The 27,305-nt window shown below is 41.3% G+C and overlaps 1 protein-coding gene across 2 annotated transcripts in view; it reads left to right on the top strand.

Annotated features, from left to right (window-relative positions):
• Positions 1 to 27,305, top strand: part of LOC111148421 (erythrocyte membrane protein band 4.1 like 4A) — a 251,739-nt gene that overhangs the window by 172,187 nt on the left and 52,247 nt on the right. For both annotated transcript variants that reach the window (XM_022504948.1, XM_022504949.1), the window contains 2 exons: positions 850 to 927; positions 6,254 to 6,375. In XM_022504948.1, the coding sequence (XP_022360656.1) occupies positions 850 to 927; positions 6,254 to 6,375 (200 nt within the window). The remainder of the gene's footprint in view (positions 1 to 849; positions 928 to 6,253; positions 6,376 to 27,305) is intronic.

Below are 27,305 nucleotides of genomic sequence, written 5' to 3'. Positions count from 1 at the left end.
GCCAAGAACTGAGCTGCGGGATCCTCCCAGCCCTTAGAGGGCAGTGAGAGCCAACGAGGGAGTGTAAGGAGGAGTAACCAGAAGTGTGTGTGGTAAAATGGGAACTAGGGAGGAAAATGTCCTGGTGAAAAAGAAATTGGCAACTGTGTCGCATGCTCCTTGGAGGTCAAGTAAGATGAGGGTAAAAAATAGACCATTGGATTGTGGCAACACTTTTGTTTCAATCCTTATGGTGTAAAGATAAAAACCACATCTTATCAGGAAATATATTAATGCTTTATTCTTTGCTTTTAAATTTCAAGCTAGATTCATTCTTCCCCTAATTCCTATTTGGTGTGCATGAAGCACTTCTCCTAAATAGTATGTCGTTGGAGAAGTATTCTTGTACAGTGACCAGTGTCCTTTATAGAGTTTATATTAGGTGAGGGATGTGGCCCAGCAGGTCTGAGACATCACCTCTAAGTCAGTGGGGCCTGGGCCAATGAGCGCCACATGGAAGGGGTCTGTTGAAGGTATCCTGGGATGGGAAGTACCAAAATAAAAGGAAAAGTGAAACACCATATCAGATTTACCATGAAAACCATGGCATGGGTAAATCAACATAGTGACAAAATTCTTAACTAGAGAAATTAAGTTGACCTATGTAAAATCCTAAAGAATGGTTGTATTTCAAATTTTAGCTTAAAATAACTGATTATTATTTCCTGTTGACATGTAGAATAAATAAAATATTTCGACGAGCTGTGAAAAAGTGTTGCACTATGTTTTCTCCATAGCTTTTGCTCAAGTGTTGTATAAATACCTGTATTTATAGAATTCTTACATAATTTTCTTTTAAAAATTTATTAGAATGCCAGAAAATGAATCAAATTCATTGTCAAGAAAACTCAGCAAGTTTGGATCCATGAGTTATAAGCACCGGTATAGGTAAATGGCATTTTTTTCCTTGGGGAAGGGTGTGTGTGTATGAATAAATAAATATTGAGTTCAGTTGTCCACATACATGCACATTAAAGTTTATGACTTAAATCTTTTTTCTTTTTCTACAGTGCTCATGAATTTCAAAAGTGTAACAGTTTATTAAACTTTCTTGACGGGGGCACCTGGTTGGTGCATCACTTAGGCATCCTAACTTGATTTTGGCTCGGGTCATGATCTCAGGGTCATGAGATCGAGCCCCTCTTTGGGCTCCACGCTGGGTGTGGAACCTGCTTGGGATTCTTTCTCCCTCTCCCTCTGCCCCTTCCCCACTCTCCTCTCTCTCTCTGTCTCCCCTATCTCTAGAAAACAAAAAAACTTGACAAAAACAGCCTTTCAGGTTTAAGTTAGGGCTTTTAGAATGTGGTAAAGTTTATTATCTTCAGACATTCATTTCGATACAATTATTACTTCGTTTCTAATTATGTTTTGATTATGAAACAAACTAGATATTCTGAATTGGAGCTGAATGGTGTTCTTCAAACATTGACTTGATCCCCTGTTGTAACACAATGTGTACTTTATATTGTGGATCAAATCATGTTTCCTGCTGCATAAAGCCTACATGTAGTAATGCTATAATTGTATCTAAACTTTACTGAGCAGTTAGTAAGTGCCATGTAGGGTGGTAAATGTTTTCCATTTATTGCTTCATTGAATCATTGCAGTCTTCTTAACCTTATCCTCCTTAATAGGTGAGGAAACTAAGATTCAGAGATGTCGAGTCATTCTTCAAGGTAACCCATCCAGGAAGAAGGAAATGGGGGGTGGTCCCTTCCTAGCAGTCTAACTCAAGAGGCCTTGCCTTTGGCCATTAGGCAAATGTGAACATGTTGCAGGAAAAGGCTGATTGAGTCAATACCAGCATTAAAAATGGGAACCTTTGATGTTGTAAAAAAGAACTTGTGTTTCAGTTCAATCTGTTAGAGACCTTGCAAGCCAAGGTATTAGGTGCCCAGAGATATAAAGAATCTGGTCTAACCACTTCTGTATAAATAAAGCTACTTCTGTATAAATAAAGCTACAGCATTATTCAGGGAGTGAAGCAGGTCCCAGGCCCTGTAAAACTCAGGTAGGGTGTAGGAGTGCCACTCAGGAAGTAGGACACTGTTCTTTCAGTTCCACTGGAGACATCACTAAATGAAATGCTTACCTAGGAAACTTTAAAAAATAAAGCCAAGTCAGGTGTTGGTAGGACCGTGATATGCCAAACTTTAACTCCTCTTTTTTTAACCCACTTTTTTTTGGTCCTGAATTTGAAATGAGAGATAGTCAATAAAAGAGAGATTAATAATAAATGCTCAGTGCATTAATCGTTACATATTATTCACTTCGGTACTTGCTCATTTGATGACTTAAAACTTAACTATTATTGGGGCACCTGAGTGGCTCAGTGGGTTGAGCATCTACCTTTGGCTCAGGTCATGATCTCAGGGTCCTGGGATCGAGCCCTGCATCGGGCTCTCTGCTCAGTGGGGAGCCTGCTTCCCCCTCTCTCTCTGCCTGCTTTTCTGCCTACTTGTGATGTCAGTCAAATAAATAAATAAAATCTTTTAAAAAAACCTTTATTATTGTATTATAGATGTTCTTGGTATTTGTATGAAACTGTTCATCGATACTTAAAAATTTAACCTTCAGGTCATTAAGGTTCTTCCCTAGTTAGTGCTATAATTAATCAGGAATTTAAGGAAAGAATATTTACTTTTATACTGAGAAGAGCTGATAGTATTTGGGCTGTTTTTCCAGTTGGGGCATAAAACATTTTTGGGGTTATCAGGAGAATGTGTAAATCTATCTCCTTGTCACTGAAATGAAGCTAGTGAAAAGGCATCTGTCAGTGTTCATGCTATTAAAATTGTAATTATGCTGTTTAACATATGCTGTAGTTGGTTTCCACAAATTTACCCATACCTGATTTCTCAAATTTATTGAAATGCAAATGTTGTGGCTACTGGGAATTATTATTAGCAGGTTATTGGATTTCGCATATTAAATACCATTTCTTCCGAGAAAGTAATTAAAGGTAACCTTTGCAGAATTGGAAGCTCTGCTAAATCTGTTCTAATTTTGTGGATGGTATTAACTCCCCAGTAAGTCTTAATGAAACCCAAATCTCCGTGTCTGTGTGTAGGAAGCATTAACATTACACCATCCCTGAAGGAAGATGTTTCAGCCCCACTGCCCAGAGCTAGGCTCACACAGAGGTGGGTCTCTTGACTGCTGGGTGGTCGCCAGCCCATGGACCGTTAATTGTCTAAAGAGGAAAATCAACCAGCCTTTAACAAACATCATATGGTTACTCCTTTCTTGAAACACCCTGGAGAAACCGTGGAATAAAAGCAGAGTTCTGGAAACACGGGCAGCCCCCTCCTCTACCCAGCAGGCCTTCAGAGCATGGGGGATAAAGAACAGCATGACAAGTGGTTGTGGTGTGTGAATGTGGGTGTCTGCGTGTTCTGTGAGTATAATTGTGTCTGTGTTTATAGTGGTGCGTGTGAGATGGAGGAGGACCCGAGTTCTACTCTTTACACTCTTTCCTGCATCTTGGGGCTTACAGAATACCAAGAAGATTCCAACATCCTTTAGAAATAGGAATTATTAAGAAGGAAAAAATTCAATGTTTTTAGTGATCTGTGACTGCCAGTCCTTTCAAAAATTCAAAGTTTGTGGGTAAACTGAGCTGAAATCAGAAATCTAATTCTTTTGTTGTTGTTTTATTATCAGATAGGAATAATTTGAAATAGGTTCTGATTAAATATTTTGTTATGCACTGAGAGCTCTTTCTTTGAGCCCCTCAAAAACTGACTTTGCCTTCACCTGTTAAGTTTGTAGGTGACTCCTGGTTAGAATGAAGGAATGAGGTGTATAGAATTTATACTCCAGAAATGAGAATTAGGCATGAGAAATCCCCCTGGGGACCCAGCTGACCTTCTTATAGGACTGAAATCACATGAACTTCCCACATTTCTTTAAGTGTGGGGGAAACCATGCTCTCACAAGGACCTCTTTTGTGTCGGGTGCTTTAAATGTGTTACTTTATTTAATCTGTTCAATGACCTGCCAAGGGAGGCGTCATATCCTCATTTATACAGATGAGAAATTTGAGCACCCCCCAAAATAAAGTAACTGAACGAAAGACCTTGAACCAATAAATGGCAAAGCTGGGATTTGAGCCCAGATGTCTTTACACTTGTTCCCTCTCCCTTACCCCACTGACTGCCAGTTTTGCCCTCCCCAGCAGTGTGTGTGGGCCAACGTGGAAGGAGGCAGGGAAGTGGGTGATTATGGGGGAAGAAAAGCTATTTCATGTTACTACGGAGAACCAGTAGACAGGTATAGGAACTCTCACACGTTACTACGGAGAACCACTAGACAGGTATAGGAACTCTCACACTTTACATTGTAAATCTCTATTTTCATCCCATACTTTTTGCTACAAGAAAATACTAAGAATACTATCAACGAATATTTCTGCTCAGAAAGAGACTGCTAAGTAGATACATATTTTCAATGAGGAAAATGAGGCTCCAGGAGATTTTTAAAAGAATCTGTTGAAGACCACACAATGGTAACAGAGCTGTAAGTTAAGCGGGCCTTGTCACCTCAAACCAGACGGCTCCGTGTTCTGCCCTTTCTTCTGTGCCACCAGGCTGGGCAACAGCCATCTGGAGGTCAGAAGACTGACTATGGTCTGGAGCCCTGTACAGGCTGTGGGGCAGATCAGTTTATGTTTCTGGCCCACAGCTTTATTAATCTTGTAATAGGATTTTCTTATTTCTCCTCTATTCCTGAGAGAGAAACCATGAGGAAAAATTGAATGATAAAGTAAAATCTCATTATAAAATGCCACCGTGGCCCACATATTGGTTTATATTTTTAGGACAAATATTTCTTCCTCTCTGCAGTGAGGTACACAGTACCCAAGTCTTTCTGATAACAGAGAAAGTCTGTTGTAAGTGGCTCTTATCTTTATACCTCAAACCATTTATAATAATGGAATTCTGCTCTTTATGTGGATTTCTTTCTTTTTTTTTTTTTTAGCTTTTCAGGAGAGAGATGTTGCTACTTGTGTTACCTTATGGGCTACCCTTAAAAAAAAATTAAATTTCAAGTGAAAGAAAATCTGTCACAGGTTTTCTCCTCTCCCTTCTGCCTGGTTCCTGTAAACTACTGAACACGAAGCACGTTCACAGATAGAACCTGCCATCTAAATTCCCGTGGTAGCTCATACCAAGTGGTGTCCCCAATTAGCCTGAAGAGGAGTCCCTTTTATGAGTATTTCAAGCATCTTTTTATTTCTAGTAAAGGTAATTGAGGTAGTCACTAGGGGAGACTTTCACAGAAGCACATAGGAGGTGAATTTTGCTTTCTGAGTCTCCTTTCTTTTGGGGAGTCACTAATAATTATCCTGTAAATGTAGGAGGAATAAGATTTGAGCCATTAAAAGTCTGTTTTCCTCCCATACATGGCTCTTTTTGTGATGAATCAAACTAAACATCCAGAAATGTATTTTTCCTGTACCTGAATGATATTATTCCCTGAAAGTCGGGTCACTCCATGGCTCAAATTCAGCAGCTGTGGAATAATTTTTCAGTAAGATGAATGTTCACTGAAATCCTGCAAACAGAATTGCACAATTGCTCGGGAAGATTACTTGAAGATTAGTCCATTGCCAAGGAGAACTCACCTCCTTGCGTCCTCTGACTCTTTAGAGAAGCAGCACTTTGCATGGGCTTTGGGCTAGCTCTGAATCTTCCTGGGCACTTTATCTGGTGCAACTGAGGAGAGCATAATAATTGGTGGATTATGCCACAGCAGGGTTCAGGGTAAAATCATACCAAGTGGTCCTGTGGGGGAAGGGATGCTTTACAACTTGCTGTGTAAGTACAACCCAGAGACATACTGATTCACTCAGATTCATTGCTGTTGTTTACTTTAGCCCACTGTAATTTATTATTTAGTTGTAGAGCTAGAAGACCATGAGCATCCCCTATTTATAGCTCATCATTCTGCTTAAGTCTAAACCTAACTCCTTTAATAAATTTCTCCATTTCTCCCTCTGAAAGATCATCCTTCTATCTAATCTAAGACTCTCCTATTAGCCCTTGGTTAACATTGCAGTGAGAACCCATTGAAAACACGTATATACTCGGGGCCTGCGTGAGTCTGTCCTTTTTTCCCTCTCCAGACATTGTAGATATTCTGAGTGAGCCAGGGCTTAATTTTGTGGCTGTGTGGTTTTTATCTGTGCTAACCAAAATGTTGCATTTCCAAGTGGCAGGACAGCTCTGCAAATGAGTCGAGATCTTTCTATTCAGCTTCCTCGGCCAGATCAGAATGTGGCAAGAAGTCGAAGCAAGACGTACCCAAAGAGAATAGCACAAACACAGCCAACTGGTAAGTCACTGAAGTATCTTTGCATTTCCTTTTAGGGTGGTGGTGTGAGATAATGTGCGGGTGGGCATAGCCGTGTAGTTTTCTTTTATTGATGGTAGAATGTTTCATGTGGCCCTGAAAATGTCCCAGCAATTAGAAATTACTAATAAGTAGACCAGTAGCCTGAATCACCACAACCTGCTTGATGATTATATTTTCTTTTTGAAGAGATTAAATAAAATCCCAACTGAGTAATCTCTTGGTTTGATGTATCTGAGATTAGAACTGAAACTCTTAGCAAACGTACTTTAAAAAAAAAAAAAAAAAAGGAACGCTATTGATGTAACTTAATCTGTACGGAATTCAGTGGACTTTTTGTAATTGTTGGTCTTTTGTTGTGAAATATATGGGCAGGAAAGTGATCACAGTGTACATACATACATGAATATATATGTACACTTGCACATACATACAGAAAATTTAACATAGCCTGCAGCCCCAAAGTCCTTCCTATTGGGCTGATGATATCTTCGCTGTCTCCTCCCTCCCCAGCCAGAGACAATCCCCATCTGACTTTGTAATTATTTCCTTATTTTTTGTTAAAATTTTAATACCATGTATCCTTCCCTGAACAAACAAGTTTATTTTGCCTATCTGTAACGTTATGTGAATGAACCATGATGTGTGTTGTTTCTGTTTTGCTTCTGTAACTGCTGTATGTCCTGTATACTAAAGTGCATTCATTTTTCTCGCTGTGAGTATTCTGTGTTATGATCATTTCTTTATCCATTCTACTGTTGATGGGCATCTGGGTTACTCAGATTTTTTAAAAAATATTTATTTATGTGACAGAGAGAGATCACAAGTAGGCAGAGAGGCAGGCAGAGGTGCGGGGAAGCAGGCTCCCTGCTGAGCAGAGCGCCTGATGCGGGGCTTGATCCCAGGATCTCGAGACCATGACCCAAGCCGAAGGCAGAGGCTTAACCCACCGAGCCACCCAGGCGCCCCCAGATATTTTGTTTTAAATGAAGACTACTTCTGTAATAAAACCACCTAATCAGTTTTAATCCATGTTCAATGTTTAGAACTCACAGAATTGTACTGTAAAGTGACATTACACATTACTGAGTTTGATTTACTTTTAGGTCACCCTTGTCTAATACATTCCATGCACTTTTTAAACGATTTTATTTATTTATGAGAGAGAGAGGGAGAGTGCGCACCCTAGAGGGCAGGAGGGGGTGTAGATTAGAGAAAGAAGGAATAGCAGACTCCACGCTGAGCATGGGGCCTGACTTGGGGCTCGATCTCACTACCCTGAGATCATGACCTGAGCTGAAACCAAGAGACAGTTAACGGACTGTGCCACCCAGGCACCCATGGACTTTCCTCGTATACTGTCTCACTTGAGCCCACAATAACCCTGTGAGATAGGGCAAGGCAGAGAGTATGTTCCCATTTTACAGATGACGAAGACATGATTCCGGCTGCAGGATGTGGGCAGGACTGGGATAAAAACCTAGCTCTCCTGGTTTTTGTTTTTACCATATTGTGAGAAATGAGTGGAATTTTTACTAACAGTAATCTCTGTCTGAACATTGCATGGCAATTGACATAGCATTGTGGCATCCATTGTTTCATTTAATCCTTATGCCAAGTCTGTGACGAAACTGTTTTGCTCTGTAGCTCCTGACTGAGAATGTCACCTGACTTACTGTTCCAAAGTCAAATTAGATCTGACTGTAGGTCTCTCCCTCTCACTGAGCTGGGAAGAAATTAAATTCTTTTGCCTTGGCAAAAATAAGACATGATTTGCACTTGGTTACTTTGTCACATGAGTATTATCATTATCCCTGTTTGGCTGGTGAGGAAACTAAGATTTAAAAAGATAATTTGTCCAAGGTTATATAATAAATAGGTGGCTTAGGATGAAAATTCTAGCCTTAATAATTATTGTCTTCATCTTAATTTTTTTGAATTTTTTTTTTAAAGATTTTATTTATTTATTTGACAGAGGGAGAGAGAGATCACAAGCAGGCAGAGAGGCAGACAGAGAGAGAGGGGGAAGCAGGTTCCCTGCCGAGCAGAGAACCCGACGCGGGGCTCGATCCCAGGACCCTGGGATCATGACCTGAGCCAAAGGCAGAGGCTTAACCCACTGAGCCACCCAGGCGCCCCTGTATTTTTCTTTGTACATGAATCTTAAATCCCATTTGGATCAAATGTGGTGTAATTAATAATCGAACTTTCAGATCCTATGCTGTGTCTGAATTGCCATGCCTCATGAAATTATTCAGACCATCTTCAAATCAACATTTCATCCTATTCGAGATGGGGGATTCACACTTTCTTTTTATACAAACCTCAGGTAGCTCCTTTTCTTCTAAAAAGAAGAATACTGCTCTAATACTGTCTTTATGTATAGGTGTGTGGCTCTCCTTGGATGCCCAAATTCCAGAAGCTGATTAATTTAGGAACAGGAATTTATGATTTTGTTTCTCTCTCTTTTTTTTAAAATAGATTTATTTATTTATTTGAGAGAGTGATAGAGTGAGCACAGGCAGGAGGGGTAGAGTGAGAGGGAGAGAGAGTCTGAAGCTGACTCCATGCTGAGTCCAGAGCCTGACCCCAGAGCTCCATCTCAGGACCCTGAGATCACAACCTGAGCTGAAATCAAGAGCCAGCATTTAACCCACTGTGCCACCTAGGTACACATGTTTTGTTTCGTTTTAAAATTTTTTAAGATTATTTATTTATTTATTTGATAGAGAAATCACAAGTAGGCAGAGAAGCAGACAGGGGTGGAGGGGGGACAGGCTCTCCACTGAGCAGAGAGCCTGATGCGGGGCTGGACCCCAGGACCCTGAGATCATGATCTGAGCCAAAGGCAGAGGCTTTAACCCACTGAGCCACCCAGGCACCCCCTAGGTACCCAAGTTTTTGTTTTTCTCTTACGCAGAGAACAACTGAGGGATGGTATTGAACCCAAATATCCCCCCACTCCCCACTCATCTTGTGTTGTAATAGAATACAGTTTCTCTTCTGTAGGGAATGAGGGTGTGGTGAATGTACCACCCAGGTTTCTCAAGGACATCCTCTCAGCATCTGGGAAATCTTTTTTTTTTTTTTTTTTAAAGATTTTATTTATTTGACAGAGAGAGATCACAAGTAGATGGAGAGGCAGGCAGAGAGAGAGGGAGAGAGAGAGAGAGAGAGAGGGAAGCAGGCTCCCCGCCGAGCAGAGAGCCCGACGCGGGACTCGATCCCAAGACCCTGAGATCATGACCCGAGCCGAAGGCAGCGGCTCAACCCACTGAGCCACCCAGGCGCCCTGGGAAATCTTTTTAAAATGCAGCACATCATGGGGTGCCCGGGTGGCTCAGTATGTTAAGTCTCTGACTCTTGATTTCAGTTGGGGTCTTGATCTCAGGGTTGTGAGTTCAAGCCCCACACTGGGCTCCACACTGGGCATGGAGTTTACGTTAAAAAAAAAAAAAAAGGGGGCGCCTGGGTGGCTCAGTGGGTTAAAGCCTCTGCCTTCGGCTCAGGTCATGGTCCCAGTGTCCTGGGATCGAGCCCCACATCGGGCTCTCTGCTCAGCAGGGAGCCTGCCTCCTCCTCTCTCTCTCTGCCTGCCTCTCTGCCTACTTGTGATCTCTGTCAAATAAAAAAAAAAAAAAAAAAAAAAAGTGCAGCACATTATGCATTTATTATCATAAAAGCTGGCTGGCTCAATTGGTAGAGCGAGCATCTCTTGATCTCAGGGTCCTGAGTTCAAGCCCCATGTTAGGTGTAGAATTTGCATAAAAATACATATATACATACATACACGCTTGTTTTAAGAAAAGTTAGGAAACTTAGAACCGTTCATCTCAAGAAAAAAAATCATCTTCAATTCCATTCTTCTAGTACTTAACACTTTATTATATAGCCTTCTAGTTTTTTGTATATCTTTTCTGCAAAAGCGATATAGTAATCTTTTACAATCCACTTTGCTTATTTAATAATATATCATGTATATGTTCTAATAAGTTTTGAAATGTTCTTAGCTCTATTTTATGATCTGTATGCTTTTCTGCCACACAGATGTACAGACATGACATAACTTACTCAACCAGTCTTTAGTTCTTGGATGTTTAAGCCACTTGAAGTTTTGAAGACTATCAATATAACTTCAGTCAATCTCCTTGTGGTGATTGCTTAAAGCATTCGTGCTAATTTATTACATATATTTTAAATAAGAGTATATTTTCAACATTTTTAATCTAAAAAGGATTAAACAAAGCTGTGTTTAGAAACTAAGACTTTGCTGTGTACACCTTTCACTTTGATTCTGAATTACTTTTAGCCTGACTTATCAAGCCCGGATTCCACAAAACCCTGATGTGTTCTGGGATCCAGAGGCGACCCTCCCTGTGACGGTGTGACTGTCCTGGGTCGGGAAGGACCACGTAGCAAATGCCAGTGATGAGGTGTTACAGTTGCTGTCACACACACACAGGGAGGATGTGGTTGAGGCTGGGATTGATGTTGTTCTGCTTTTTCAAATCTTATATTTTCTTTTTCCTCTAATTCAAATGTACTCTGCTTTGAGCCTCAATTGAACCCAGCTGGTGGTCTCAACCGTGCAGACTCTTAAGGTCGCGGTGGGGTTCAGACTTAGAGCAGAATATTCGAAGAGGGTCCTTCTCTCTTCACCTACATTAGTCACTGCTGTGCTCCTTGTCACAGCCCGCTGGGCCCCAAGAAGATGGGTGGTTCTGTGTGAAACTGGGCTGGGATGTGTGTGAGAGGAAGGGGACTCTGGTGATCAGGAACTCTGGTGAGCCTGAGGACCTGCTGTGCTTAGCTTCAAGCCTGCCTACAGAGATAGAAGATCGAGATCAGAGATCGCACTGCCAGTCCCCCTTGAAGGTGCCGCTGCCTGGGGGAAGGAGGGGATGTTTGAGGGAGTGGCCTGTAGGTCACTCGGTCGGTGTAGCCCTCTGGCCTCTGTTTCCTTCTCAGCCACTATAGGCAGTCCTTTAGCCCTCCCCTTCCTCCTCCCACTCTGGCAGCTCTGGCAGCCCCCTTCCTTAGAAGCTCCCTGTTCCTGAGACTCATTCATGGTGGCTGGGCAGGAAAGGAACAATAGCTCTCGTTTTGTTTTGATTACTTTTTTTCTGACCAAAGGAAACAAAAATTTACTAAATGACGTTGCCACCGTTATTTAAATTTTGCTTTAAATATTTTGACAATTAAAGTGGCAGAAAGCTGATACTGAGACATAGAAAAAGTTATTTCGATTATACTGTATTTGGCAAAAATGGGAGTTACGGTTTAAACAGAAGATAGATTTTTTTTTAAACTCTAAACAGAGCAGCTATTAATGTTCATAGATTAAATTCTGCTGATATTTTCCCTAAAAAAATTTTTTTAGAACTATAGTTTCAGGAGTTCTAGGTATAAATTCTCACCTCATTTAACATCTATATATAATAAAAACCAAATTGTGTTAGGAGGCCTTTGTTTTTTGTTAGTTTATAACATTGATAGTGCATGGTTTGTTACTGTAGGAGACATTCTTTTATTTCTTAAGTTAAAATAATTCAGTCTAACTTAGCGACTACTCCCCTTAACTTGTTTCTCAGTCGTCTGCAAATTTAAAGTGCCTTTTTTTTTTTTTTAACCTCTCCATCATGAGTAATAAACTCCCTGGTAGCAAAAAAGCCATTGTGTTTAGAGTCCACAAAAATTAGGCCTCACCACCTCTAGGAGGAAATGCATTCCAGAGTCGAGAGCCCCGCGCCCAGCCTGCCTCTGCCCCACCCGAGGAGGGCAGCACCCGGGCAGGCCGCCAGAGCATTCCTGCAAATCTCCAGGGCTTCAGAGGGAGCTTAGGGGTAAAGCAGGAGGCGAGAGGGCAGGAAGGAGAAGTGCATATTTGTACAGCCCTTTCTCTGACAAGGCCTTGGCAGCTCACATAGGTGGGTTCCTGTCAGAGGAGAATCCGCTCTAAGTAGGCAGTGCGGACAGCATATTTGGCTGTAATCCATAATTAGCTGGAAGAAAAGTATGGGGTGAAGCCATTTGCAATGGATAAACAATGCTGTGATTGTTAGGTTCTTAACCATACCGCACTGATGAACAGAGCAATAAATAGTTGCAGTGTAGTCTTTGGACAACTGAAAAGCAGGATCTGCCGACATGTTGGCATTCCCACTCAGCCTTTGTAGAAAAGACTGCAGACACGCTGCCCCGGGGCTGACAAAAATGACTTCTGAGTGAGGTTGGTTTGTGCTGGTCCGTAAGCAGATAGCTGCTGCTCAAGCCAAGCCCCTTGTTTCTGTGCAGGAGAGTGGACCTGGTGTTGCCAAAACTTCTAGTGTTCTGAGGGAAGAATACAATTTTGGATATTTATGTAAACTTAGCAGAATTTTGAATACTGGCCATTTCATTTTAAAGACAGTCTCCTGTGTGCTAAGGTGGAACCTCCCTGAGGTCCAGATGTGGGGGGAGGGCTGCCTCTTTGGAACCCTGATTGACAGCTGGTGTGAATGGCTGAGCCACCTGCTCCTGGGGTTCACTGTGGGCTTCCCAGCATCCCCTGTGAGCATCACTAGATGGGGTTCAGCACTCCATGACTGCCAGCACAAGCATTTTTCTGTTAGTAGGTTCGTTGGCCCCAGCAGGGGATGATGGTGCCATGCAGCTCTGGACCTCACACGTGGGGAGCTCACCGGCATCCATTGGTAACCTGAAGCAGATGCAACCCAGAGCAGGAGCCAGAAGAATGCTTTGGTAGGGTGAAGCACGGCTTCATTTGACGCCGTATAGAGCTCTGGGCTGTCGAGAACTAGTCATGGTCAGGACCGTAATGGTCATTCACTGAATACTCCCTGTGATTGGCACATTGTGTGAGATGTGATGTCAGCAGAAGCCCAGCTTGGCTTGTGGCGATCAGAAATATGTTAAAAGGCTTTGTAAAGCAGAAAGGCAAGCTGTGTGAGCAGAAACCAATGTCAGACTGGGACAGGGTGATCTGGTGAGCTGCCTCTGATGAATCCAGGTTCAGCCCCCATAGCCCATGTCTTAATCATGCAATGTTCTGAAGACATTTAATCAGCCAGAGCCTCAGTTTCTTTGTCTGACAAATGGGGATATTACCCCCCTGCCTCACAGGTTGTTCTCAGGGGGTGCTGTCTGACATGGGCAGAGCATAATGCTGAGCACAGGTAGGGCTTGGTATATTTGAGTTTTTCTCTACAAAACCAAAGGAACTCTCTCTATACATTGTGAACTAGTCGGGAGTCCCCCGGTCAGTCTGAATTGTGTTTACCCTGTAGCATCAGTGTCACATCCAGAGGATAATAAGATTATATGGAGGAGGTGTGGCCTTTTGAGGGTAATGGTGGAGAGCAAATGGGGCTTCAGAAGGAAATTGGATACCCTTTATTCTAGAAGGTTTTATATAGACAGGGTGTACGGGAAGTGGGCAAGTCATAGTGCCGTGTGTGTGTGTGTGTGTGTGTGTGTGTGTGTGTGTGTGTGTGTAGGTTTCTCCTGCCTCGCCTACCTCCAGATCTCTGGGTATTCCAGGGCAGCTGCTGGCAGGCAGTGTTACTAGCCCAGGCTTGGGGGTTGTCCTGCCAGTTGTGTTCCTCCTTCTCAGAGTAGCCAGTTTTCATCTCTGATTTTTATCCTCTACCCCATGCTGAACACTCTCCAGCCCCACTGGGTGATTCCATGGCCATGAATTGGGAACAACAGATTCTTTACAGTGAATTCATAATCTGATGGGATTGTATGATAGTTTTAGAACTCAGATAATCATTCCGTCTTCTGTGTAAAGGTGGTTTCTCCTATTTGAAGTAATTAGTTGCTAGGCCTACCCACATGCGTTTTTCATGTCAAGCAGACAATGGGAACTGATGACAAAGGGCAAAGAGCAAAGTGCTCAGAGAGGAAAGCAGAGTTGTTGAATGAGGAATAAATGGAAGCCAGGGCTCTGGATCCAGGATTTTGCAAGTTAAGTCCCAACCTCAATACGTTATTAGATCTGCTATTTTACTTACACAATATGAGCAGACCTATTGCCGTGTTTGTCATTACAGAGACTGGAAACTACCTGAATATCCATTAGTAGAGAACTGGCCTAATAAAAGAAAACTTATGTAACCCATGGAAATACCATGTCCCTTTTACAAGAAATCTGAGGGCACGGTTTGATTCTGTGTTGGTCTATTCTGCAGTCCTCCATTATCTTCCGTGAAAGGCTGGGTTCCCTGAGGAGTTCCGCAGGGAGAGCAGTGTTCATGACGGGCAGTCATTGAGCATCACTGTGTGCCTGGCACTATACTAGGCACCCCACAGATAGTATCGCACTCTTTTTTTTTTTTTTAGAAGATGCTGTGACTCATAATGTGTAGGTGACAAGACAGAGGGGACTTGTCTAGGGCCCCAGGCCTGGAATTTGAACCCAGGTCATTTTAGAGAGGAAAAGCAAAAAGGTGGTACATTTTTGCTCATATATGATCTCCGGGACATGATATAAGCAAGGAAAAAAAGTGGGGGAGGGGACAACAGCATTACTATGTTCCCATTGTATAAAAGTTCAAAAATCAGAGATGGGGGCTGTGCGGATATATATACTTGCACAGAGGATACATGAGAAACTAGTAACAGTAATGCCTCTGGAAAGGGTTTCTGAAAGCCTGGGGATCAGGAATGGGAGACAGGTTTTTTACTATATATTCTTAAGGGCATTTGCCTTTTTTTTTTTCTTTTCTTTTTCTTTTTTTTTTTTTTTTTACCATGTTGTACTTTTTAAAAAGTTCTACAGGTAATTGTTGTGATGCATTGAGTTCACAAAATGATTTCAGATGCTCATTCAGGTCTCTAACCGATATGTTTTTTGAAAAGCTTAGTTGAGGACACATACTATGCTAGGAAACATGCCTCATAATTTATGGGGAAACTAACAGAACAGTACAAGATTGAGCATATGAAATTCAAAATTCAGGATTTCTACTGTGTTGTAACAGATATGCAACCCCAAACTTCAAGGCATGGGGCATAAGACATTCATATCTGTACTTTTTTTTTTAAAGACTTTATTTATTTATTTATGTGAGCATGAGAGCAAGAGTAGGATTGGGGTGGGGGCAGACACAGAGAATCTCAAACCGACTCTGCATCAAGTGTGGAGCCCAACACGGAGCTCAGTCTCATGACCCTGAGATCATGACCTGAACTGACATCCTGAGTCTGATACTTAACAGAGCCATCTAGGCACCCTCATATCTGTACATTTTAATCCAGAACATTGTATTAGAGGTCATTAAGTCACAGCATGCTTTCTTTCAAAGGAGGAAAACTCAAGGTAGGACCCAGAGTCCTTAGATCAGATGAATTATAGGACAGTCACCTTGTGCCGGGGGTAAGAAAACTTACGCCCAAACAGGTAAAATGATTTGTAAGTGCAGCATGTTCTGGAACCTGGAGGGGATCTGCATGAGAGTCACTGGGCACTCTGACAAGTGTCTGGAAGAAGATTGTGTCATGATAGGTCTTTAGGCATTGTGGAGGGTTTGCTTATTCTCTCCGGGTCAGAAGAAGACAGGAAGGGAAGAAATTAGTATACATTTTCATATACGGGAATTCAAACAAGCCATTCTGATCAAGACTGTTATATGGCTAGTTTTGGAGAGGCTCTCTAGAAAATTTAACAGTGTTAATTTAGTTTGAGAGAGCTGTGATTGTGACACTCCTCCTTCAAGGTAACAAATCAGAATTAGATCTTCTACTGAGATAATGATCCAGATCTGTGATTCCTGCTTCCTTTTTTTTTTTAATTAAAAGATTTTATTTATTTATTTGTCAGAGAGAGAGAGAGAGAGCGAGAGTGAGAGCGAGCAAGCACACAAGCAGGCAGAATGGCAGGCAGAGGCTGGAGAGAGAAGCAGGCTCCCTGCCGACAAGGAGTCTGATGCAGGACTTGATCCCAGAACCCTGGGATCATGACCTGAGCTGAAGGCAGCAGCTTAACCAACTGAGCCACCCAGGTGTCCCTCCTGCTTTATTTTTATCTGGACTAGAAGAACTCCTGCTGACAGAGTCTTAGATTATCTCTCTCTCTTTTTTTTTTTTTAATTTTTATTTATTTATTTGACAGAGAGGAAAGAGAGATCACAAGTAGGCAGAGAGGCAGGCAGAGAAGAAGCAGCAGGCTCCCTGCTGAGCAGAGAGCCTGATTAATTGACTGATTAATTAAGCAGCTAGCTACCTGGAGAAGTTACGTGGTAAAGTGGGAGGAGAGAAAAAGGTATGCTGATTCGAGTAAATTTGAATTCCTGGTCTAACTTGGCTGTGACCTGTGATGCGTCATTCAGCATTCTGATCTTTCATCTCATTCTCCATAAAATAAATGAACTGGGTACATAAACACTAGAGATCCCTCTTATTCCTTTTTTTTTTTTTTTTTTTTTTTAAGATTTACTTATTCTGGAGAGAGGGAGTGAACACTGCATTGGGTTAGGGGCAGAGGGAGAGAGAGAAGCCTATTCCCTGCTGGGCGTGGAGCCTGACTGGGGGCTGGATCTCACAACCTGAGATCATGAGCGGAAATTAAGAATTGGACTCTTGGGACGCCTGGGTGGCTCAGTTGGTTAAGCAGCTGCCTTCGGCTCGGGTCATGATCTCAGCATCCTGGGATCGAGTCCCACATCGGGCTCCTTGCTCATCAGGGAGCCTGCTTCTCCCTCTGCCTCTGCCTGCCATTCTGTCTGCCCGTGCTTGCTCTCTCTCCCTCTCTCTCTCTCTGACAAATAAATAAATAAAATCTTAAAAAAAAAAAAAAAAAAAGAATTGGACTCTTAACCCACTAAGCCACCCAGGTGCCCAGAGATCCTTCTTCTTGCTAAAGGTCTCTCTTCTTTTCTTTGGCTTCTTGGTCATAGAGTTAAAAGGACCAAACATGAAAAAAGATTTTGGAAAACTTTCTTTAAAAATTTTTTAATTTAATCATCATTTCAGAAGCCTTATAGGCTTGTGAAAAATGTATTCCAAGATCACAAAATACATTTTTCTCATTGGAAATATACAGTTTTTTACATACTTCTATATACAAAAGTATGGTTGGTTCCTCAAAACTTGAGTTCCCAAATGAAATTCTTACTGGCAAACTGAATAAAATTAATTGCAGCAAGCTTTGCATTAATACACTTTTTCAAACTATTCTTGTAGTCAGAATTGACCAGATGAATCTGGGTTTTACCTCTTTGGTTAACTCATGGTTAGAAATTAGTACTGCCTTCCTGGGTACACAGAGAAAGAGGCCTTTCTGGACAGGGTTTTGCATGGTGTTGTCTCTGCGTTTGACTTCTGTGTGACTATAACTGAAGACTAGTCTTTTCGTGAACCTACTTGTTCTCTAAGAAATCAGCAGTGTGAGTTGTTTCCACCCTGGCAATTGTTTGTGGTCACAGTTCCTGAGTCCCTGCCTTGATTTTACAAACCATTCAGATGAATTTTTCTGTTTTTTCACCCCTCTTTCTTTATAGGTGGGGGTTCAAGGGTGTCTGTCAACTGCTTAAGATTGTTTTGAGATGGATGTCCTCCTAGGCAGATGGCATCTGAGGATGTCCCATGTTTGTTTTACTATCAGATTCAGGATTCACAGTGATTTCTCTGTCAGCATCTTCTTCAGACTCTGTTAGAGAGTATCTGGGATTGATTTCCATCATCTGCTTTCCTTACTTACTGGTATCAATGTGAAAAATGGTTGAGTTCCTAGAGTTTAGGTTATTTTGGTTGGTCTAGGGAGAGGAGGTGAAGTGAGGTAATGTAAAAAAAGGAACTGCCTTCACTGTGGAGCGGGTGCCATGGTTGGCATTTTGAACAATGCATGATGCAAATCTGGGACCAGGAGGCCTTACTCTCTTCTATCTCCCAGGGTGAGAATGGGGCATCTGAGGAAACTGCCCATTTTCCTTCTCCAGAGAAGCTGGGATCAGAGCCCAGATTATGAGTCACTCAGCTGGGGAGAGCCATCTCTTTTGGGGCTACTTTACAGCCCAGGTTCCAGGCACACCCATAAACAGAGAACTGGGTTCACAGGAAAAGAATAGAGTAGACACACTGAGAAACACCAGAGGACCACGCAGCTCTGAGAGGAGAATGAGGGTAGGAGACAGGAGCCATGAATTCCGATCCGTGAGGTCCTGCTGTGTCTTGAAGATGAATCCCTAATTTGAGGTGGTTTCCTTGCACCTGAACAGTGGATAACATTACTTCTTTTGGTAACCCCATGGGGAAGGTGGGTGGTATTCTCATTTTACCCATGAGGAAACTGAAGCTTAGAAACATGAAGTACTCACTCATTCAAGGTTACACAGATCCTAAGAGCAGTGTCCAGATGTGAACCCGGGTGTTTGGTGTATTAAGGCATCTATTTGGAAAGTAAATGGAAAATAAAAAAAGTGAAAGGCCTCGAATTATTTGAAAATACACATCTCCAGTTTTTCCCACTATTGCATGATTTCCTTACTTACTGGATCGACTTGTTTCCGCAGATAACTCTTGAGAAGACAGTACGTTCTGCTAATTTATAGAGGAGCAGCAGGTCAGTCTGCTGATATATCAAGGCATTTTTTTTTTTCTTTTTAAGGAATTATTTAAGTTCTTTGGGACCTTTTCTTAGCAAAGAGGGGGAAAGGCAGGAACAGTGTTAACTGTGAGAAGGAGCAGGTAGATCACATAGGCAGGTGTATGTTTGTTCAAGACTGTTTTCCTTAGTTGGCCCTCTTTTCTATTCTGCCTTGAAGCTGATGTTTATTTTCATTCCGTAAAAGATTTCTTAGTATATAGCAAGTCTGGTTAGATGTTCTCTAAAAAGTTATTATTTTCACTCTTCCCATGAGTGTTTAGCATTCCACGCATAGCTACCAAGATTAGAAAAGCAAGCAAACCTAAAGGCCTATGGTATATTAAATATCATAGCTTTAGTGAGTTACCATAATGATACTTTTTTCCCCCTTTCCATTTCCCTTCATCAAGAGTTTATTGAGCACCTCTCTGGCATAAGACTTGTGATACTATGATTTATAGTAAGAAATACATATTTGGTCTTTATTCTCTTTTCTGGTTTCTGGCATGCAGCTCCTAAAACCATTGGAATTTCCTAAGTGATGAGAGCAGTAAAGGTAAAGAAGCATCTTTTGTTATTCATAGCCAGCCCCTTTTAGCCACACCTGAGTTTGTGTGGGTGAGGTGACTTCTGGGAAGTCCCTAAGGATGGAGGCTGGTTGCCAGGGGGAACCAACGGTAGTTAAGGAGTTGGAATTTTCAGCCCCACCCCATGACTTCTGGGGAGAAGAGTATTGTTAGAGTTTGAGTGGAATCAGTGATAGTCAGCGGTTTCATCAGACATTCCTGCATATTGAAGCCTCCGGAAACACCCAGAAACACCCAGAGGGTGGGGTTCTGAGTGGTGGGTGAATTCATGGAGTTGAAGTGAGTGGTGCTCAGGGCCCTTTCTTATACGTTGCCCTTTGCATCTCTTCCATTTGGCCATTTTTGAGTTCCATCCTTTTTTAATGAACTGGTGATCTAATAAGTAAGCTGCCTCTCTCAGTTCTGTGAGCCCCTTTAGCAAATGAATCAGAGGAGGGGGCAGTCTTGATGGACTGAGGCGTCAGCCTGTGGGATCTGACAATATCTCTGGGTAGATAGTGTCAGAATTGAGTTAAATTGAAGGCCACCCAGTCAGTGCCCTCTGAGAAATTGAAATGCTTGTGGCTGTTGCATAAAACATACAGTGGACACCCTTTTCCACAGAGTACAGAAAAATGAATAAAACTTGGCCCTTGGACTAGGGAAATTAGTCATAGAAAATAATAAAGTGGTTATTTTACACTTATTAAAAGCCAAGCACTGTGTTAAGCACTTTATTTATTATTATTTTTAATTTTTTTACTTTAAGTAGGCTCCACGCCTAATGAGGGGCCTGTACTCAGCAATCCTGAGTTCAAGAGTTGAACACTCCACCGGCTAAGCCAGGCACCCCAGGCACTTCCTATGAATTACCTAATCCTCACATTCACTAAATTGTTGGTGAAACCCCTATTTTATTGATGAGAAACCTGAGGCCCAAAGGGAATTAAGAACTCATCCAAGCTCACACAGTCGGGTAAATTGGCAGAGTTGAGAAGCAGATGTGGGTTTGTCTGACTTCCAGTCTTGCGCCCTTAACCACTTTATCCGACTAGAGAGGTGAAAGCTGTGCTCCCATGTGGGCAGGATGTGCCAGTGCCATAGAGCCGAATTCTGAGAGAGCTGCAGTGTCCAAGAGGAGCATCTGCTCATGACTGGAGGTAATCTTTGGTGAAGGCAGTGGGTTAGGAGAAGGCTGGCTGGATGAGGACGGTAGTTGTCAGGCTGGGTTCTGCAGCTCCCGATGGGGAAGGAGATACTGGTGGACTTCCTTAAGGGCTCTGGATACAGACAGTTTCGATTCAGTCACTTTTCAGATTCTCTTTCCTGAAGGGAGTGTGCCTGCCGTAGTAGACTTGCTGGCTCTTCTCTCCAGCCTGCCTTTTACCGATGGACCAAAACAAAGGCAGACCTTTTCCCCATCCGGAATCTGTTCTACTGTTTTGTCCTTAAATGATAAAAACCTCCTGAGTTAGTGTCTGGAAACTAAATGGCCTTAATTGTTCAACAACACCTCCTTTTCTTTTTTCTCCCCTCTTTTCTTCTTTTCTCACCTCCCCTCTTCTCTCCTTTTTTCCCCTTATTTTTTAAAGATTTATTTATTTATTTCAGAGGGAGAGAGAGAGTTGGGGGGAGGCAGAGGGAAAGAGACAGGGGAAGCAGACTCCCCACTGAGTGGGTAGCCTGATGACACAGGCAGGGTTGGATCCCCCAGGACCCCGAGATCATGACCTGAGCTGAAAGCAGGAGTCAGACATTCAAACTACTGAGCCACCCAGGTGCCCCAGTGACACCTCCTCTTCTAAGTCATTTCCTCATTTTGACTTTGGACAAAACTGAAGGAGGACCCAATTGATTTGACATCTGATAGAACATTTGAAATAATTTTAAAGATGTTTTATTTATTTACTTGACACAAAGGGAGAGAACACAAGTAGGGGGAGCAGCAGGGAGAGGGAGAGAGAAAAGCAGGCTCCCCACTAAGGGGGGAGCTCAATGCGGGGTTAGATCCCAGGACTCTGGGATCATGACCTGAGCCGAAGGCAGACGCTTAACGACTGAGCCACCCAGGCACCCCTGAAATAATTTTAGATAATATATCATTGATAGACATGTAAGTCATAGAATTTCTGTAATGACATTGTGTTCATAACAGAATACATGCAAATCTACTTACATGTGAACAAGATTTCTCAGCATTGAAATCTACCTAAAAACAGGAATAGAATTATTGCTAAACTGTTTCACTTAGCACTAAATAATATTCTTCAATGCATTTAACCTATGTCATCATTGGGAAAACTACCTTGTTCATCTCATTAAGAATTACTTTTTTAAATTAACATATATTATTTCTTTCAAGGGTGCAGGTCTGTAATTCATCATCTTACATAATTCACAGCACTCACCATAGCACATACCCTCCCCAGTGTCCATCCCCCAGCCACCCCATCCCTCCCACACCCCCTCCATTCTAGCAATCCTCAGTTTGAGTCCTGAGATTAAAAGTCTCTTAAAGTTTGTCTCCCTTTCTGGTTTCATCTTGTTTCATTTTTTCCCTCCCTTCCTCTATGATCCTTGAAAGAATTACTTTTTAATTAAAATTTACTTTTTTACTTGTAGTAATTATTTAACATTAGTTTGGTACAATAATAATCTGTTAATGATTGTAATGTCTTAGTTCAGAAGAAATTTTTAACATCTAGAACTTTATGGTCATGGGAAATAAAACTTAAATTATTTATTTTTTTTGTCACAGAGAAGTGAGATAGGGTGATGAATAAAACTTTCAAGTGTAAAACATGTATTACTCTGGGATAAATTTTTCCAGAGAAGGTGGAATTGAAATGTAAATACAAGGAGAGAAAAGAATGCCATGAAATTTCCAAATGTAGCCTCATTTTATCTAATTTTAAAATGGATGACTGTGGGTGTCAAATTTCTATGGTATGTTATTACATTAGATACATTAAAGAGTCATGAAACAATTCCATTTTAAAGTGTCAATATTTACTCTATGCTGCAAATGATATTCTTTGGTGTTATTTAAACTTTCTTTTTAAAAGTGAAGTGTACTTGACATACAATATCCTATTAGTTTCAGGTGTACATCATGGTGATTTGATATTTCTGTTCACTATGAAATGATACATCTAGTTAACCATTTGTTACCATACAAAGTTGGAACTATTTAAACTTTTGATAAGAAACTTTAGATATCACCTTAGAAACATGCACTGAGGCACAATAGTTTTTCAGATTCTTTTGGTGAGTCCTGGATGAAAAGCTGAAAGAACAGTAAGTTAAGGACTCTTTGATATGAGTTTAACAATGGAAGCAGAAAAAAATAAGAATTTTCCCAATTGTACTTTAGCTAAATAAGCCTTTTTAAAGCAATTTTTATATATAATTATGTGTGCTTTGTATACATTTTATATACTATTATAATTGCATCAAATAAAAACCTCTAAAGCAGAGGTCTAGCGTACTCCTCTGGAACAGAACCAACTTCAGGTTAGAGAAGGAATTATCCTTCTGCCTGTGCCAGGTGAGATGAATTGTTTGACAGGAGCTGACTGGAGAAGTTTTGCTGTATGTTCCTCTAAACTACATGGCCTTGTTGGAGGCGACTGAGGAGTGCAAGAGTTCTGTCAGGGTAGGATGTGAACGTCTACTCAGTCCTCTTCCCCTGAATTGTGTTCTCCTATAAGGGAAGAAACAGTTGGTATTTAAGTGATTTACCACCTCTTGATTCCAGCCAGCCATTCATAGATAGGTGCTGTCATTGAGCCTACGGGTGTTGAGAGGAAAGATGGCGCCCACCCGCTGCTGCCACGTCTGGCCGTCGCTCCAGCACACACAGGTGTAGATCCCAAGTCCTTTGGGTAGAATCTTTTCATTCTACTCTGAGCACCTCAGGGAATGAACAGATGACTTCCCAGGCTCAGAAGTGCCTTTCTTGTTTTGGAACTTGGCATTCTGACCCACAAGGACAGATGCCTGTGACCACCTCTCTCTGTGTGTGCCCCTTGGTAACTCTGCCAAAGGCATACAGGATGCAGTGCCTTCCTTTCCACCCAGCTCATATTCCCAAGCTGATCATTTTGGTCATGAGGAAAGCATAGGGATCCAGGAAAGTACTGGGTCAGGGAAGAAGAAATTGGAAGCAGACCAAGCAGAGAAAGGATCTTTCATGTATAGGCATATTTTCCTAGCCATCCTTCTCATCCACACCCAATTCTTTATAATCTACCCTGCAGCTTTTTAGCAGAAAGCCTTGTTTGATCTTGCAGTTGACATGCAGCAAAATCAGTGTCTCAAAAGTCTGTATATTGGGGCACCTGGGTGGCTCAGTCATTAAGTGTCTGCCTTCAGCTCAGGTCAGGATCCCAGGGTCCTGGGATGGAGCCCCACATCTCAGTGGGAAACCTGCTTCTTCTCCCTCTCCCACTCCCCCTGCTTTGTTCCTGCTCTCACTGTCTCTCTCTCTCTCTCTGTCAAATAAATAAATAAAATCTTAGAGAGAGAGAGAAAAGAGAAGCAGGGATCTTGGGGTGCCTGGGTGGCTCAGTTGGTTAAGAATTCGACTCTAGATTTTGGCTCAGGTCATGGTTTCAAGGTCACGAGATTGAGCCCCACGTCAAGCTCCATGCTGGGCACAGAGCCTGCTTAAGATTCTCTCTCTCCTTCTGCCCCTCCCTCCTTAAAAAAAAAAAAAAAAAGAAAGCAGGGATCTGGCTGCCTGTTTGCCATGCATGGGCTGATGTCAGGCATTTGAACTTTAAAGAATTAACCATTAGCTGCTGAAAATCTTACATTTTCTAAATTGTGTGTTTTGAAGACTCAATTTTGTTTTACCTACTTTAATGAATGACTGTTCTGCCGAATTTTCCTGTTGGACCATCATTTGTGATGTTAGAAAAATGTCTTGTTTTCCCAATTTGCCATACTTTCTGCTATTTTTCCATAGTACCAGGCTGAGGTTGGTGAGACCAAGGCAAAATTACCGTGTGTACTGTCGGTGTAACAACTAGAACTAAGCTGTATTTCCAATTATTAGCTTGTTCTTAATTCATGAGTAGCACTTTTTTCCCCTGATAAATTGAATTGGGTTAGCTAATGTAAAATCAGATTAGTTTTACTGAAACCTAATACGTAATTATTGTGTTGGGAATGGTTATAATCTGTCTTGATTATTTGTCTTAAGCATCAGATACAGGGGTTTTGTTTTTTTTTAATTTAGACAAGAAAAAGTGAATAAATGGGATAAAATTTAAATCTCAAAATTTACAAATTTATCATATTTGAGAGTTCTTTTAATGAAATCATTTATATATTACAGTCCTGCTTTATTTACTGGCTATTTGTCTTTTCCCTCATACAACCGAATAAGGCATTTTCACTTGCTAAATACATCTTTTTTCATTTAACGCCACACATTCATCCTCATACCCACTCTGTAAATTAAAAGCATTGGCAACATTTAAATAACATCAAAAATTTAATTTAGGTTGACAGGTGTCAAATTGAGCACAAACAGATTTTGTGAGACCCCTATCACCATTTAAATGCAAAGTGTTTTTATAACTGAAAATCCATGTATATTCATCACCAAGTCTTGACATCCTAGGGCTGACTTTTAAGAATTGCCCCAGGTCAAGTAGCTAACTAGATCCTGGGAAAGTTGATTCTGTTTCTGACAGCCACTCCTCCTAAACTGAAGGCAAGGGTCCTTTAAGGTGAGGGCACTCAAAGGTGAACAGAACCAAACCACACAAAGGCCTAGTAGTGGTCCAATGCACATGGACTGGAAGCGTTTGCATATAGGGTGTTGAAAATGAACAAGCAAATTGCCACAGAGCCTTGGACGCTGGCATGGTAATGTTGCCTAAACTGTAGGGAGTTGTGTGCGCCCATATTAAGCTGCGGTGACTGACAGCCCAGAGAAGGAATTAGATACGGCTCCTTAATAGACAATGGCAGTCCCCTGATGAGCTACTCTTCCAAATGGGACTAGCCTCTTGAAATAAAGCCCGTTGTCTTTTTAATGTGAGTACCCTGTGTAATGAATTGGGTGCTCCTAACTGTAAGTGGTCTTGCTAGCATTAATATATGTTTTTAAAGATTTTACTTACTTATTTGACTGAGAGAGTGAGAGAGCACAAGCAGGGGCATCATTAATACTTTATCTAAAATAAAATATAGATTTACGAGGAGGCTTGATAACCATATATCAATAACTGATTTCTGTTATAATCTACAGCTGTCATTTAGAAGAACAGTGAGTTACGGCAGAAGGTAGCTTTCAAAACTCTTAAGAAGTAGCCTAGTCCTGTAGGATATGGCTACAGGTCCTCTTTCTACATTTCCCATAGCTCCACATACAGATTTTTTTTTGGGGGGGGGGATTTAGTTTTCACACATCTACAAAATAACATCATTATCTTGAATGTTCCCTTCTAGTGGAAAAAATAGAAACAAGCACGTTCCTTAGAACAGACCTTTGTTGATTGATGCCTACCACAGGTAAAGCACTGTGCTAATAGTCAGGGAGCAGTACAGTAATGTGTCCTTCGTTTTATTAAGATTTTGTGGCCTAAACATTTCCTAATAATTAAAAAATAATTCTAGTGTATATTTTATTAAATATATACATAATTCATATTTCATAATTCATATCTCTAGATATTTTAGGTGGAAAACAGTTGTTTGCCCCAAATGAAGTGATTTGTGTAATGTAGGAAAATTGCCCTCAATTTTTTTATTTCTTGAAGTAGATAGTGGCTAAATAGCCATTCATTTTATAATTATTTGTTAAACTGTTTGTATCTATATGTTATATTCTTTTCTGGTGTTCTATTATAACTTACAATGAAAAAGGAGTGAGGGAAAAGGATTTTTCCACCCTGAAAATATCTCCTAGAGCAGTGCCTGGAATTCCATTGTGATCAGTTAATTATTTTAGTTAGTATTTGGCTTCTCCTTTTCCTCTTTACAATGGAACTATTCTCTGGCCAGTAATACTTGAAAACACAGCCTTTTAGTGTGATGGGTTTGTTTCTCCATAGCCCAGGCATCTGAGCTAATGTACAAGGGATGGTTCTGAAAGGTGCTAGGATGGGGTTGGGGGAAAAGAAGCTTGGAAAGGAAAACAGGAGTACAGATCAGCAACATGGAGAGTCAGGAAACCTCAATAATGGGATGCCTGGGTGGCTCAGTCAGTTAAGTGTCTGACTTTGGCTCAGGTCATGACCCTGGGGTCCTGAGATCAAGCCCTGTGTTGGGCTCCCAGCTCAGCGGGTAGTCTGCTCCTCACCCCACTCATACTCTCCTTCTCACAGACAAATAAATGAAATTTAAAAAAAAAAAAAAAGGGAAACCTCAGTAATGTGTATCTATTTCTCTTGCTTTGGTAGAGTTCAGTATCCAACACAACCCAGCTTGACTGAATTGCTTATCTTTCTTCTCAAATGGTACTGTGATAACATCCTACTAGTTTGACCTAATTAGCTAAAAATATGGCATTATAAAAGTATAGTTATTACTTTTAAGTACACCTTTAGCAACATACAGAAAGGTAAGAAATATTGCCTATTTAGGGCTTTTTCAGAGTCTTACATCTATGAATAGAAAAGCCCAAGTTATAGGTAGCAAATGAGTGTCATACGAGGGTATCCTTCAGAAATGCTCCCATGAAGTTCATGCTTATAAGTAGCTTCCCCCCAACCCCCGTATTCTCTTTTCCTCATAATCTTTTTAAA

This window comes from Enhydra lutris, unplaced genomic scaffold (assembly GCF_002288905.1).
Source record: "Enhydra lutris kenyoni isolate GAN:26980312 unplaced genomic scaffold, ASM228890v2 scaffoldscaffold19, whole genome shotgun sequence".
Classification (NCBI taxonomy): domain Eukaryota; kingdom Metazoa; phylum Chordata; class Mammalia; order Carnivora; family Mustelidae; genus Enhydra; species Enhydra lutris.
Note: the sequence above shows the minus strand (reverse complement) of the source record. Positions and strands in the feature narration are given on the sequence as shown.